Genomic DNA, 13,345 nt, shown 5'->3' with positions numbered 1-13,345 from the left:
CTGTGGGCTGGCAGCCTCTCTGCATGCGGGCAGGGACATGCTCATCAGCTGAGATTGGTCCCGCGAGAAGGAAAAAAATCTGATTTTCCTCGTCTAACTACAAAACCGAGTATGTTTACTCCTCAAACTATCCAAACCGGTTCAAGTGTCATCCCTGACAGGTTCTGACCCCGGTTTCATTCTTAAAAGATCATATTAAATCACAAAAAAATCATAAAATGGAAAATTCAATTTTGTTGGACTCCATATGAGTAGATCTATGCAGTGAACATATGATATGATATACTTTAGTACAAAGTTTTTGCTATAGCTTTAGATATATAGTATTCTATAATTAATTCATAACTACAGTTTTATTGGTCTAATTATGGTGAAATTTTTGTAGTGGACTAATCATTATATGCTTAAGCTGTACTAAAAATTTCATGCTCATTGGATTAAACATAGACAAATCTATAACTCAGGTATACATGATCCAATGAGCATGAAATTTTTACAACTCAAGCATATAATGATTAGCTCATCATAAAAATTTCACCATAATTGGACCATGTAAACTATAGCTAAGAATTAATTACAGAATAGTATATATCTAAAGGTATAGCAAAAATTTTGTACTAAAGTATATTGTATAACATATTTACTGTATAGGTCTACTCATGTGGAGTCCAATAAAATTAGTTTTTCTATTTTATAATTTTTTTAATAATTTACTATGATTTTTTAAATATTTAGCCAAAATAAATATAAAAAGAAAAATAGAAAAACCGCCGGCATGCCAATCCCAATCCACTCAGGGAGGACATTTGAACCGGTTTGGATAGTTCGAGGAGTAAACATATCCAATTTTGTAATTAGAGGAGGAAAATCAGACTTTCGTGAAAAAGAGAAACGAAACGAAACCTCCCGCAGGCCGCAGCATGGGCCCTGGGCCTCTTTTACTCGAAAGGGTAAGAAGAAAGAACAAAGGAGGGGGGATGAAAAGCCCATAAACAGGCCCAGTGAAGCACTGAAAACAAAAGTGTCGGCTCTCTCTCTCTCAACCCCAGAACAAGGACCCAGCTGCGTGCTCAAACAAGCTAATTACCGGCCTATATAACCTGTGGGTAGGATTGCTTAATTGCTTGGTCATATAGGAAAGGATGAGTGTAGGTATGCACGCGACCAATCAGCCTGGTCGATGCCGTGACATTCCGGGGTTTAATAGGATTTATAGAATATTTATATTAATAGAAAACTGAACTCCGAGGTTAAACTATTTGGCTCGGAGCAATTTAGAAATGGGAGACCGACCGAAAAGTTCTTTTCGAGTGCACACAAGTTAGAACAAAGCGTGTAGAAAATATTTGTGTTGGTCTGTGAGGGTAGTCTATGTTTCATGGGTGCGTGCGGGTCAGGGGCGCGCGTATGGTGCACAAGTGTGTTGCGGGTATGTGCGCGGGCATCTGAGATGCGTTGTTGGCACTGGATGCATGAACGTGGCACATGTGTTGTTAGGACGTGGCTGAAAAAGGATGGTTTGGAGTTGACCGACGAGGACATTGATCTCTTAAGGGTGTGAGATGTGACACCCCAGTTTACGGCTTATAATATGATTAATAGGATACTCATACCAACAAGCTGCAATTTTTTTCGAAAAGCGATCTCTAAAGAACTTTGAGATTAAATTTGCTTGGCCCGGAGTAATTTGGAGATGGATGACCGACTGAAAAGTTCTTCCCCGGATGCATATGACCAACGAGGACGTCGATCTCTTAAGGGGTGAGGATGTAACACCCCGGCTCAGTACTTAATAGGGTTAATAGAATACTCATAACAACAAGTTGCAACTTTTTTTCGAAAGCCAATCTCTAAAAAACTCCGAGGTTAAGTGTGCTTGGCCCGGATGATAAATGTGCAGAAAATATTTGTATTGATTTGTGAGGATAGCTATATCCTAGAAAGCGGTCAGAGAAAATATTTATATTGGTTTGTGAGGATAGTGGCCCTGTTTGGTTTGTGCTACGCTAGGGACTGTAGCAATTTTGACTAATAATTAGGGATACTAAATAATGTCAATTTACAAAATTAACTTCAGAAACCCTGCGCTAGGAACCTTGAAGAATTTAATGAGATCTTTGACCACGTGATTTGAGGATGGTTACTGTAGCATCACTGTAGCCAATCATCGATTAATTACCGTCATTAGATTCATAGCGAAAAATTATACCTACCTCTAAAGAAGTTTTGCAAATAGACTTCATTTAGTACTCTATGTATGAAAAAAAATTATGCTAGAAAATAGCACAGAGAAACCAAACGGGGCCGGCCTATACTCTATAAAGTTGCCGGATGTAAACAGATCTGCTCTCGAGAAGACGGGACATGATGCCAATGGTACGATACCCGTATATACCGAGATAAATAAATCCCCATCCGCTCTCGACGGTCGCAAGATGGAGCAAGTGATTAGCTTAACGGACCAGCTTATCTCAGCAAGAATGCAAGCAACCAGGTTTATTGCCCGAAGCAACGGATAACAGAATGATTCCACTACGAGAAACAACATTCGTGGAGGGGGTACAATAGTTGCTCAGTGAAAAATTTCGACTATGTTTGATTTTGGAAATGACAAAAATGGTAAAAATCACAACTGCAACGCCGTCCGATTACGTTTGGACGTACATTTTCACTCAGGGAGAGAATTGAGATTTTTCATGAGGAACGAGGATTGGAATTTGATCTTAGAAGGAACGAGATGTAATAAAATAAGAATTTGTTTGGTGAGATAAAATTGAATGTTAAATTTTAGCACATATTAATACTTGTACTTTTATTAAAATTTTTAATTTTTAAGATAAACTTTAGTCCATTCTACTAGCACTTTTGTTTTAATAGGCTAGGGCCAGAGAAAGAGAAAGGGCTAGTTTACTGGTTACAGAAGTCTCAGTAGCACCAAATGACCTTGGTTCGATTTTTTGTGAGAGTGAATATTTTAGAATTTAAAAAACATTACGTTTTTAGTGATAGGCAACGTTGCCGTCGACAGCAGGATGTATGTGATGATTTCTCAATCTTCAAATATACTCACATAGATAGAATTTGCGTACCTATGTTTTTAGAGATAAGCGTGTGTGTATTGTGAGTATTTAAGTTGCAACATTCAATTAAATAAACAATCTTTTAACATAATGTTTGATCTTCGCTTCCCCTTCCCCCTTCCATTCCTCGTCTTGAACGCGTAGGGAGGATTTTTTTTTTAAGGAACGCGTAGGGAGGATTAGGCTATCTGATTGCAGCGAGACCCACCCGTCAGCGAGGGACAGTCGCTCGGCGCGCAGAGGAACTACTCGCGACACCGTGTGCGTTCCTTAACCCGGAAGCGAAGCAAAAGCAATTCAATTCACCCCCGGGAGGAAACAAACTCCTATTCCAATCCCACCAGCTCGCCCAACCCGAACGAAAACCCCCGTCCCCACGCCACCACGCCGGCGTCCCCGCCCGGCTCCTCCTCCTCCTCGCCGCCGCTCCCTTCACGCCTCCTCCCTCCCCTCCTCCTCGACCGCCCCGCGCCGCCCCTCCCCCCACGCAAGCTCCAACCAGCCCTCTCCCCTCCGCCCAATCCATCTATATATCCGCCGCCTCGCCCCACCGCACGCCTCCTCAATCCACCCCGCCTGCTCCGCTGCCCCTGCCCGCGACGCGATGGCGACGCCCTCCGGCTCATCCCCCGCTCCCGCCCCTGCCGCGGCGCCGGAGGGGTCCGCGCCCCCGGCCGCCGGGGGCCCCGAGATCGCCTTCTTCGACGTCGAGACCTCGGTCCCGCAGCGGGCCGGCCAGGGGTACGCGCTGCTCGAGTTCGGCGCCATCCTCGTCTGCCCGCGCAGGCTCGTCGAGGTCGCCTCCTACGCCACGCTCGTGCGACCCGCCGACCCGGCGTCCGCCGTCTCCGCGGCCTCCGTGCGCTGCAACGGCATCACGCGGGACGCCGTCTCCGGGGCCCCGCCCTTCCGCGACGTCGCCGACGCAGTCTACGACCTCCTCAACGGTGAGCGGCCTCGCCGCGCGGCGCTCCTCCCTGTTATCGGGCCCTCACGATTCCTCTCGCTTTCGTACGGAACTGCTATACTATTGAGTTCATGTATCGATCTGCTAATCGGGAAACAAAAACAATACTTCGTGTCTGTTAGCAGCCTGCTTTCTGGTTCCTTATTGAGGTCATAGCAATTATTAGTCGTACTAGGGGCTTCATTAGTCTGAAAAGGCATTGAAAGAGTGTAAGCTGAGAGGATCATCTTGTTATGTATGGACCTGAACTTTCTGCGAAATGGCCAAATTACTGAAATGACTCTTCTGAAGTCTGAACTTTTGGCAGGGCGGGTCTGGGCAGGGCACAACATTGTGAGGTTTGATTCTGCAAGAATAAGGGAGGCATTCGCAGAGATTGGCCGGCCACCTCCTGAGCCAAAGGGGCTGATCGACACCTTACCTCTGCTTACCCAGCGGTTTGGGAGGAGAGCAGGGGATATGAAGGTAAGGAACTATGTGCTGACTAGAGCCAGTTTGTACTTTTTTAAAAAGTGTTTTTTTAGGAAGATATGTGTAATAATGATAGGTGAGGTTGTATTGAAGCGAATATACATTTGACCTCTATTGGAAATTTTGAGTTCCTTCTGTCATGAAAAGGGGTATCTCATGTTCTGTCATTATCCGTTTTACCTGCAGATGGCAAGCTTGGCAAATTACTTTGGGCTAGGGAAGCAAAGGCACAGGTAAATATCATGCTAATTCGAGTGATACGATTGCATATGTATTCTAATTGCTTCCTTTCAACATCTAGAGTTTTCATACACACCTTTTTCCATTTTAATATGGGGCATTTATTCACCCTTTGTATCACTTAAATTTATGTAACTTGGCTTGAAATCCTTTTAGCCTGTATTTTGTTACACAGCTCAATTGTGCACATCTTGGTTGCCCTAGCCATATGAGGAATTTGGTCGGCATGGTGTCTGTTTATCTCTTCATATTTCTGACTAAGCAGCATCATCTCTTCCAGGATGTCCAAAGCTACCACCCCTGGATCTTTCAATCCCATCTTGGGGTTGGCTCATCTGGACTAGCCAGTATCCCAAAAGATGGCATGGCTTATGATGGTTCTTTCCTTTAGATAGGTCATGCGGAATAGGCGTCTTAATTATGCGGTGCATCAGTAGAGCCCTTCACTAAATGTTCATGTCACCACCACAACTGTCTGCCTGGCATGAAGAACTGTCATTGGGAGTATTAATCAACAATCTCCTATTTATGTTGTTAAATATTCTTCTGTTTAGTTTCCCTTTATGCATTCATCAGAAACCAGAGTCCACTGGCTGTTGATAGGATATATTAGTTACAACCTGGAAGTTGAAATGTCTGTCGCTGCTTTGATTTTATCTTGGCCTACACAAAGTTGGAGTGAATGGCCTCTCACTAATTTTATTTGCAATTTTTCTACAGGAGTCTTGATGATGTTAGAATGAACCTTGAAGTTCTCAAGTACTGTGCTACAGTGTTGTTCCTGGTACGTCTGCATCTTATTTTCTCCTGCCTCATTTATTTTAATCAGCTGGCTGTTCCAGTCACGTCAATCTGTGTTTCTTAGCCTGAAGGACTTCTGTTATTTTCTCCCTTACTAGTTTCCCATGTAGTCATCTGGAGTAGCTCAGTGCCTCATGGCTCGATGGGCAAGTCAAGTTTTGCTATTGGGAGATAGGACCTACGTGACAATAATAATTTTATATATAGGTCAAACATGTTAATAATTTGAAAACTGCTGCTTCATATGGAAACTTGCCACTCTTTTCTTATTTTTTTAGTTATTATGCTCTCTGTTCTATTTCTTGCAGTTGTTGCGGTTCTTTGGAAATAATTTACAATCAAACTAGATGTCTATGTAATTGATGCTGCAACTCACATTCTTTTCAACCGCTTCAGTTACTATAGAAATAATTCCGTGAAAAGAGAGTGAATCATCATGTTGTGGTATATTTGGAGCTAAATGTTTTATTCACTGTTGGAGATTATCTAGTGGCTAAATTTCAAAGTTATTCTGACAGGAGGCAAGTCTTCCAGAGGTGCTTACCGTTGAGAACCTTGTTGAGCGTGCAATAACAAGGAGCCGAGCTAATGGGGATGCTTCTCCTGAGGTGCCAAAACCCGAAGCAAACTCTTCACCTGATTCTTCAAAACGGCAGCGTACAGTTTGTTCTGCTGACGGTGCATTACCTGAGGGAGGTAATCAAGGAACAGGTGATCCTTCAACAAGCAGGGAATCTGCTGAGTTGGTATCCCACATCGAGGAAATGAAGTTAGATACCACCACACAAATGGATGCAAGTTCCAGTGGCTATTCTGGGTTTCTTGAGCCAGATGATATTTCAACTGAATGCATTAAAATCTCAGTTGCTCCATTGCACCAATTTGGCCGGAGGGCATCTATCCAGCACAAAGACAACCCACTACATCTGTGTTCTGCAGGCTTGAAAGTCCAGTTTGGGGTTAGTACAAAGTTTCTAGACAATGCAGGCCGACCGAAGTTAAACATAGTTGTAGACATCCCTGAGAATCTCAGTAAGGTTCTTGAGTTTTGTGATGATCTTGCTCGGAGGTCATCTCAGGAATCAGGCAGCACCTCTGAATGGAGACCTTTGGTTAAGAAGTATGGATATGTTAATCGCCCAACTGTCCGCCTAAAGTGAGTTCTGTTCCCTCTTTCATTTTGTTGTACTTGAAGCGCTTTATGATTTTCAAAGTTCTAACAATGGCCTTTCCCTGCAGCATCCCTACTATTGTCAGTGGTGACTCTGCAATCTGCTCAACAGATATATGCCAGAAAGAGCCCAGTGGTAATACTCAGAAGCTTGTTTTTAACAATGTAGATGCCACAAAACTGGATTCTCTGTTTGTCCGAGGGAGCAAGGTGGACGCCTTCTTTTCTTTGGAAGTATACGACTACCAGCAAAATGCTGGGGTAAGGTTGGTTGCAAAGAGGCTGGTTGTACACTCCAATTAGCAACCAGGTTTAGTTGTTTATGATCCTAGTTCTAGGAACTAACTCTTGCTAATTTACTGGCAAGTTTTAGAAAGCCTAAGTCCTTTACAAGCTGTAGATTGTGTTGTGGATGTGAATACGATCTGACCAGATGCAGATGCTGCTGTTAAATTAGTAGCGAAATGTTGCTGAAGACTCAGAACAATCTGGGTTATTCATTTGTGAATAGAATCACCATTTGTGCTTCATATCATTATTTTCTCAACTGCACAACATATTTTTTTGGACAAAAAGCAAAGCAAATCTGAGTCATAGAATCCTTATTAGGTTTTACTCAAAAAAAAAGAATCCTTATTAGGGCATCATTAATAATACTTTGGCAGGCTTAATGTCTTTATGAGCTGTGGTTGGCTGCTGTATGACAAAACTGGTATGGAAAATGATATCTTTCTGGTATGGAACCTGAGCCTGGTCCGCAAAATGCTCAGGACAGTTCAGAGTTCCGACAAGGAAAATAAGGTAGGGCCCACCCGTTCGATCGTTGCAGGGCTAACCTCATCTTAACTTTTGAAGCAATATCAGGGAAATAGACCATTGTAGAACCTTCAAATTATCACTTATGCTTTGAAAAAATCTACCAAAGAAATCATAACAGAAAGGCTGCTCTATTATAACATAATCCGATGTATGAACTATATGATCATAAAGACACCATGGATATCCTTTCAAGGATATCATATAATGCAGAACACAAAATAGCATGCCTAAAACAACAAATCCATCCAGCATCCCCAAAGATTAGATACGAAATATCAGGCAGAACAGGCTTTGCAAATAAAATTTTAAGCATAGTAGGATTATCCTGACTACATTTCTAATTCTAGAGTCTACCTAGTCTGCCCCTACAACATATATCGACATTACACAGTAAGATACATGATGTTACTCGATACAAGATAGTATGATAGACCCTAACTTATACAACGATATATGCACCAACTAATTTTCCAAGTCTGCAACCACATAGACTGCCATTACACTAGGGAAGTTTCCTCTCGCTTTCTGGTTTCAACGAAACCCTTCTACAATTGTCTTCCAATGCTGCCGAATGTAATTGATGTTCTCAGTTCTCAAATGAACAAAATTGTTTGGGCTGCAATGAGCTATTCCTTGCCATGACTCTGATACCGAATTGAACTACCTCTTACTGGGAGGGTCCTTCCACTGATCCAATCATGTTCCTGCTTACAATATCAGGTCAAATTTCCATTCACAGAATCTGCTGTTAGACTTGAAGCACCTGACAATGGATGATGTGACTCTTCAAGTTCCGCCCTGCAATGGTAGACCACAAGTTTGCCACAAACGATCTGTGCTGACCCTTCCGAGCAACAGTCTCCCACATACGTGCACTATCTGTCTCGACACTCATTGTTGGGTCCGAGACATCAACAAGAGTTATGCTCATGTTGTTCCGGATAATACAAAGTTTCCCATTTAGTGACACCAAAGCTGCAGCTTCAAAGGCACGTGAGCTACCCAAATGGTGCTTGCTGTCCATGAATCTTGTCCATGTTCCTGTGTTGTCATCATAAACTCTAAGCTTGCAGCCATCCCGACAGTCAGCTGAATAGAGCCGACCATTGAAGGAAATGCTCGGGTTCCGCCACCCTGTAACCATCTCATCATCGATTGTTGACCAGACATTGGATGATGGTAAGTAGACTTCACTGGTCACTTGGCGATGGGAATCAAGCCCCTTCAGGAACCACTTGCCATCATATACCACTCCAATGAAAGGAACCATCCCATTGTTCATTTCAGAAATGCAGGCCCATCTGTTCCTATTTGGATCATAAACTTCCGCAGACTGCAGTGTCCTCTGTATTCCTTCACACTCCCCACCAGCAACGTAAAGACAATTGTTTATCACACAAGAACCAAAAAAGTGTCGTTTCCTCAGCATATCTGGAGCTCGGTGCCATTTGTTTGTCCGAGCATTATAGAATACAACACGCCTCATTGAACCCCTCAAAGGATCTTTCCCACCAAATAAGTACAGATAGCAACCACTCAGAACGGCACAGCCAAAGCCCAATGCTTCTGAATACTCTGATGGAACTGGTGGGAGTGATTTCCATAGCTGGTGTAGTGGATCAAAGGCATGCCAGGATATCTTCCCTTCACGGTCCCTTTTAAAGACATAAACCCATTCTTCTGCCACTCCAATTTTCTTACGCAAGGAGTAAAAATAATTCCTAGACAAAAGGCGGTTCCATCTTTTGCAAACCATCCTGAGATTGGGGTGTTCAACTCGAGGAACCCGTATAAGGCAGGCAATAGCAAGGTCATCAGGAAGGCCAGGTAAAAGTGGTGCTTGTGTTCTGCATCTTTCCTTTCTTGAGCCCCTTGACTTGCACTTGCTATGTTTGACCTCAGGTTGCATGCACATCTTCGCACCAGGAACAAACTTTCTAGCATCAACAACAGTTTTAAGGCCTGTATCTAATCTGCAGTAGCAGGAGACAGACTCCACCTGGCAGCCAATGAAAAAAATGTTTAGAATCTGTATTGGCAGAAAACACTTCATGGTAAATAATAATAAATAAATAAAACATCAAATATATGATTATGATTTTTATAATTTCAACTCTTGAAATAAATAGAGGAGATAATCAAATCCAAAATGCTACAAATGAGAATCAGATATAACATATCACCATGGATAGCTTCCTTTCTTTACATCTAGAGGTTATTTTTGTTCACATCTCCTGAATAATCACTTAATCAGAAAAAACCTGGATGAATGGCAGTTGTAGGATGTTTCGATTAGTTCCAAATTGCGTTTCCGATAAATTACAATGCGGTGTGCATTAATGCATCAGTAAAGCAAGTGATAGTTGGCAGGTCAATAAAATCATGAACAAGAGACCTATCATGTCCTCAAGTTGAATTTGCGTAGTTCAACATTATGACTGTATAAGGGTGCGAAGCATTACTTTTAAAGAATGTCTAAGGATTTTGTGAACCAGATCTTCCAATTCAAAGACATTAAACTTCATGGAACCAAATTCAGAAAAGAAATCATGTAGCATAATGCATGTTCAAGTTCATTATAACAGAACCTGAACCAAAGCCCCAGGTAGGGCCTAGCTCAGCTCTGGAATCCTTCAGGACTGAAACAGTATGCAGCCGGTTTGAGAAAAAGCTGAACCAACTATCAATGTCCCAGGCCGGCCAGGCACAGGGAAAGAGTATGCTATTGATTTAAAGACATCCATCGACTTAACTACAATTGCTATGGAGTAGTACAGGAAAGGTTGGCTATCTATGGTTTTATCGGTTTGGCAAACACCGTTCTGCAACTACTAACTAGTGTTCATCCCTAGTTGCAACCAAGCCACACACAATGCTCACTACATTGCTTTGTAATACGAATTCCTTCGAATTAACAAAACCCAAGCAGAAAATATGAGGCATGTTCTGGAAATAATGAACATTCCATAGGTTGAGCTGGATAGATGCGGAGGAAATCCCAGTCCATCAACAAGGTGCAGATGGTGCAATATTACAGCATAACACAAGGTAATGCAATTTGTGCTGAATGTGCCTTATTACTCACCCAACAATCACGGCTAGAGAAAACGGAACTTAAGCATGCACAATATGCAAATCCCATATAGAAGTGCTTTCCAACTTCACAAGAATAAGCACATGCACAAATCAAAAACTGTGATAGTACTCCTACTTACTACAAGCACTGAAGCAATACTGGTACTGACAGATTGCAGGGAAGAATTCAGACATAGCTAGAGTAGACGGACCATTTCCCGGTCCTGCAGTCCATTCCTACCAATTCCCATGTCCCTACTGCTCAAAACCGCCACAAAAATTCCACCGGACCATAGCCTCCGCCCCCAAGTAGCCAAGCACTCAGATCCAGACCGCCCAACCGCGAGGGGATCCACCAAAACCCTCAATCCCCGCGCCGAAAGATCGAAGCTTTCGCCCCAAAGACAGCGCCTTTGGCCCCCAACACCGCCCTCCTAATCCCACCCGAACACCGGCGCCTCCGAGCGACGACCAAGAGGGAAACGGAAGCGGAGCGGAGCGGAGCTCACCAGCGGCGCGCGGACGCGGACCCCTGCGCCGGTCGGCGGGGGCGGCCTGGAGCCGGCGTCCATGGCCGGATCGGGCGGGGGAGGAATCCGCGCCGGGTTCGCTCGCCCGCCGCAGCCGCCGGTCGGTCGGTCGCCGGGAGGGTGGGGAGGGGAGTGGTGGAGGTGGAGGAGCAGAGGGGGGCTGTTGGTTTTCTGGGCGGAAAAGCGAGCGGGTTTCGCTCCATTTGATTAATTGCAGTCTCTCTGACAGCCTCGCTCACCAGACACCCGGTCGCCGTCCGGCCTCTCTGTCTGTCACTCTCTCCTCTGGGTTTTGTGAGCGCCTGGCTTTGAATTTTGCGCGTCTGACTGGAGCCGTGTTCAAGACACTTCGAGCGTCTTGTCTGTTTTTATTTTTTTCAAGGGAGAAGTGACAGTATTCTGTTATTTTAAAGTTGGTTTATGTGGCTGTGGATGTTAACACGGTTTGTCTTTAAAGTTTAGAGAAGACCGTAACGAGAGCTGTTCAAGGATCACCTACGGGGTATACCTGCAGTCTCCGGCAGTCTGATATTTTTTTGGTCAAATGGGAACGCGGTTTGAACATAAGGTGTTTGCTACAAGTACAAGAGGTTACAATGGATTTTTCTATTTATGGAATTTTCATATATGTTGTCACTTTAAAACATGTCTTGGTGTCACTTGTTTGAGTTTCCGAACAAATCCTCCTCCCTCTCCTGCCCTAAGCCAACATTTTCTACATAACCTGTCACAGTCACATTAGATCTCCGAATATATGCATGGAGCATTAAATATAGTTGAAAAAATAACTAATTATACAGAATAACTGTTTCATACGAGATGAACTTTTTAAGCCTAATTAGTTTATGATTGGACATTAATTGTTAAATAACAATGATATGTGCTACAGTACCAAAATCCAAACTTTTCATGAACTAAACAGCTCAGATGAAGCGCTCAAATAAACCAGAAACTTAATCGTTGATGAGAATTCAAATGTTGTTGCACTGAGTTTCGCTATTTGCATTTTTCCATTTCAACATGATCACTAATATAAGCTCAGTTGAAGCAAACAGAGCTCGGCTAGCATGTGGCGTGTTTGGTTAAAAATTTTGCCAAAAAAAAATCTTGCATGCATAGAGTATTAAATGAAGTCTGTTTGCAAAACTTTTTTTATAGATAGGTGTAACTTTGCGAGCTGAATCTAATGAGTCTAATTAATTCATAACTAAATACAGTAATACTACAGTAACCATACTCTAGTCGTCCTCCAATCGTACGGTCAAAAGTCTCATTAGCTGCAGTACTGCTACAGTGCCATGGTTGCGGAGGTGATTTTGTAATTAGACTTCATTTAATACCTCTAATTAGTGGTCAAAGTGGTGAAAAGTTTTCGCGAAATTTTTTACACAACCAAACACGGTCATTTAATACCTCTAACACTTCATTAATACCTCTAATTAATGGTCTGTCTTGGCTCTGCCTCGGCAAAAAAAAAAAGAAAAGAAAAGTGGAAGAGCTGAGTATGCGCGCTGGAGTAGCCTTTGAAACAAAGTGTTGGTCATTGCAAAAAAATAATTTTAATCTCAAACTTGATGTGGTTTTACAATTTTTCCTATTAAATAACGTTTCGATGCCTTTTAAGATTGTGGTGTAAGAGCTGGAGTGAGACCAAAAGCGGGACCCATTTTCAAAAAAAAAGACCAAAAGAGGGACCTAACTATTGACCAGATGTATAGGTCACTAATGGTCTAGTCCACACCAAAAAAATTGTATCACTCATAGCGAAAAAAAAACAGCATCAAAGAAATGCTTGACTACGAGGGCACAAGCACAAAGCACACAAGGTTGTCGGGAATTAGTCCTAACGAGAGAGGGAGAGCAACTGGAAAAAAAACAATCAATGTAGCTAGTCTCCCTCTGAAAAATGAACAATTGGCTAGGTGGTGAGAGGGAGGTCATTTTCCTCTTGTATGGGGAATGTTAGAATGAACCGTGACAGGAAAGCAAAACAAATGATTAAAAGTTTTTAGTTCCTTGCATGCATTGGCATGCCTTTAGTGGAACACCTTAACAAAACTGTCCATTCAAGTAATGATGCGTCTCGCATGGCGGCATCACGCAACAGCAAAAAGTGTTGTCTACATACAATACAAACGTTGTATCCAGATCTGATTTTTGTGTGCTACCCAAAAAAAAAAGGGAAAATTCG

General features: G+C 42.8%; 2 protein-coding genes across 3 annotated transcripts; one reads left to right on the top strand and one right to left on the bottom strand.

Annotated features, from left to right (window-relative positions):
• The first annotated feature begins 3,464 nt into the window (after window positions 1–3,464).
• On the top strand, window positions 3,465–7,265 carry LOC120651092 (protein NEN1-like). Its single transcript, XM_039928458.1, has 6 exons — window positions 3,465–4,027; window positions 4,355–4,512; window positions 4,705–4,751; window positions 5,479–5,542; window positions 6,078–6,715; window positions 6,799–7,265. Exons 1-6 carry the CDS (start codon window positions 3,685–3,687, stop codon window positions 7,031–7,033), a joined length of 1,485 nt encoding a protein of 494 aa, XP_039784392.1. The 5' UTR covers window positions 3,465–3,684; the 3' UTR covers window positions 7,034–7,265.
• Window positions 7,266–7,777: 512 nt separating this feature from the next.
• LOC120651090 (F-box/kelch-repeat protein At1g55270-like) lies at window positions 7,778–11,334 on the bottom strand. Of its 2 annotated transcripts, none has more exons than XM_039928456.1 (2): window positions 11,134–11,334; window positions 7,778–9,548 (listed from the first exon to the last, which is right to left on the bottom strand). In XM_039928456.1, exons 1-2 carry the CDS (start codon window positions 11,194–11,196, stop codon window positions 8,298–8,300), a joined length of 1,314 nt encoding a protein of 437 aa, XP_039784390.1. In that variant the 5' UTR covers window positions 11,197–11,334; the 3' UTR covers window positions 7,778–8,297. The 2 variants fall into 2 exon arrangements, with proteins under 2 accessions (XP_039784390.1, XP_039784391.1); XM_039928457.1 differs by lacking the exon at window positions 11,134–11,334 and adding an exon at window positions 10,837–11,059.
• Between the last annotated feature and the right edge of the window lie 2,011 nt (window positions 11,335–13,345).

The sequence above is a fragment of the Panicum virgatum genome, chromosome 9K (assembly GCF_016808335.1).
Source record: "Panicum virgatum strain AP13 chromosome 9K, P.virgatum_v5, whole genome shotgun sequence".
Classification (NCBI taxonomy): Eukaryota; Viridiplantae; Streptophyta; class Magnoliopsida; order Poales; family Poaceae; genus Panicum; species Panicum virgatum.
The sequence above is the reverse complement of the archived record's forward strand: the minus strand, read 5'-3'. Positions and strand labels throughout refer to the sequence as shown.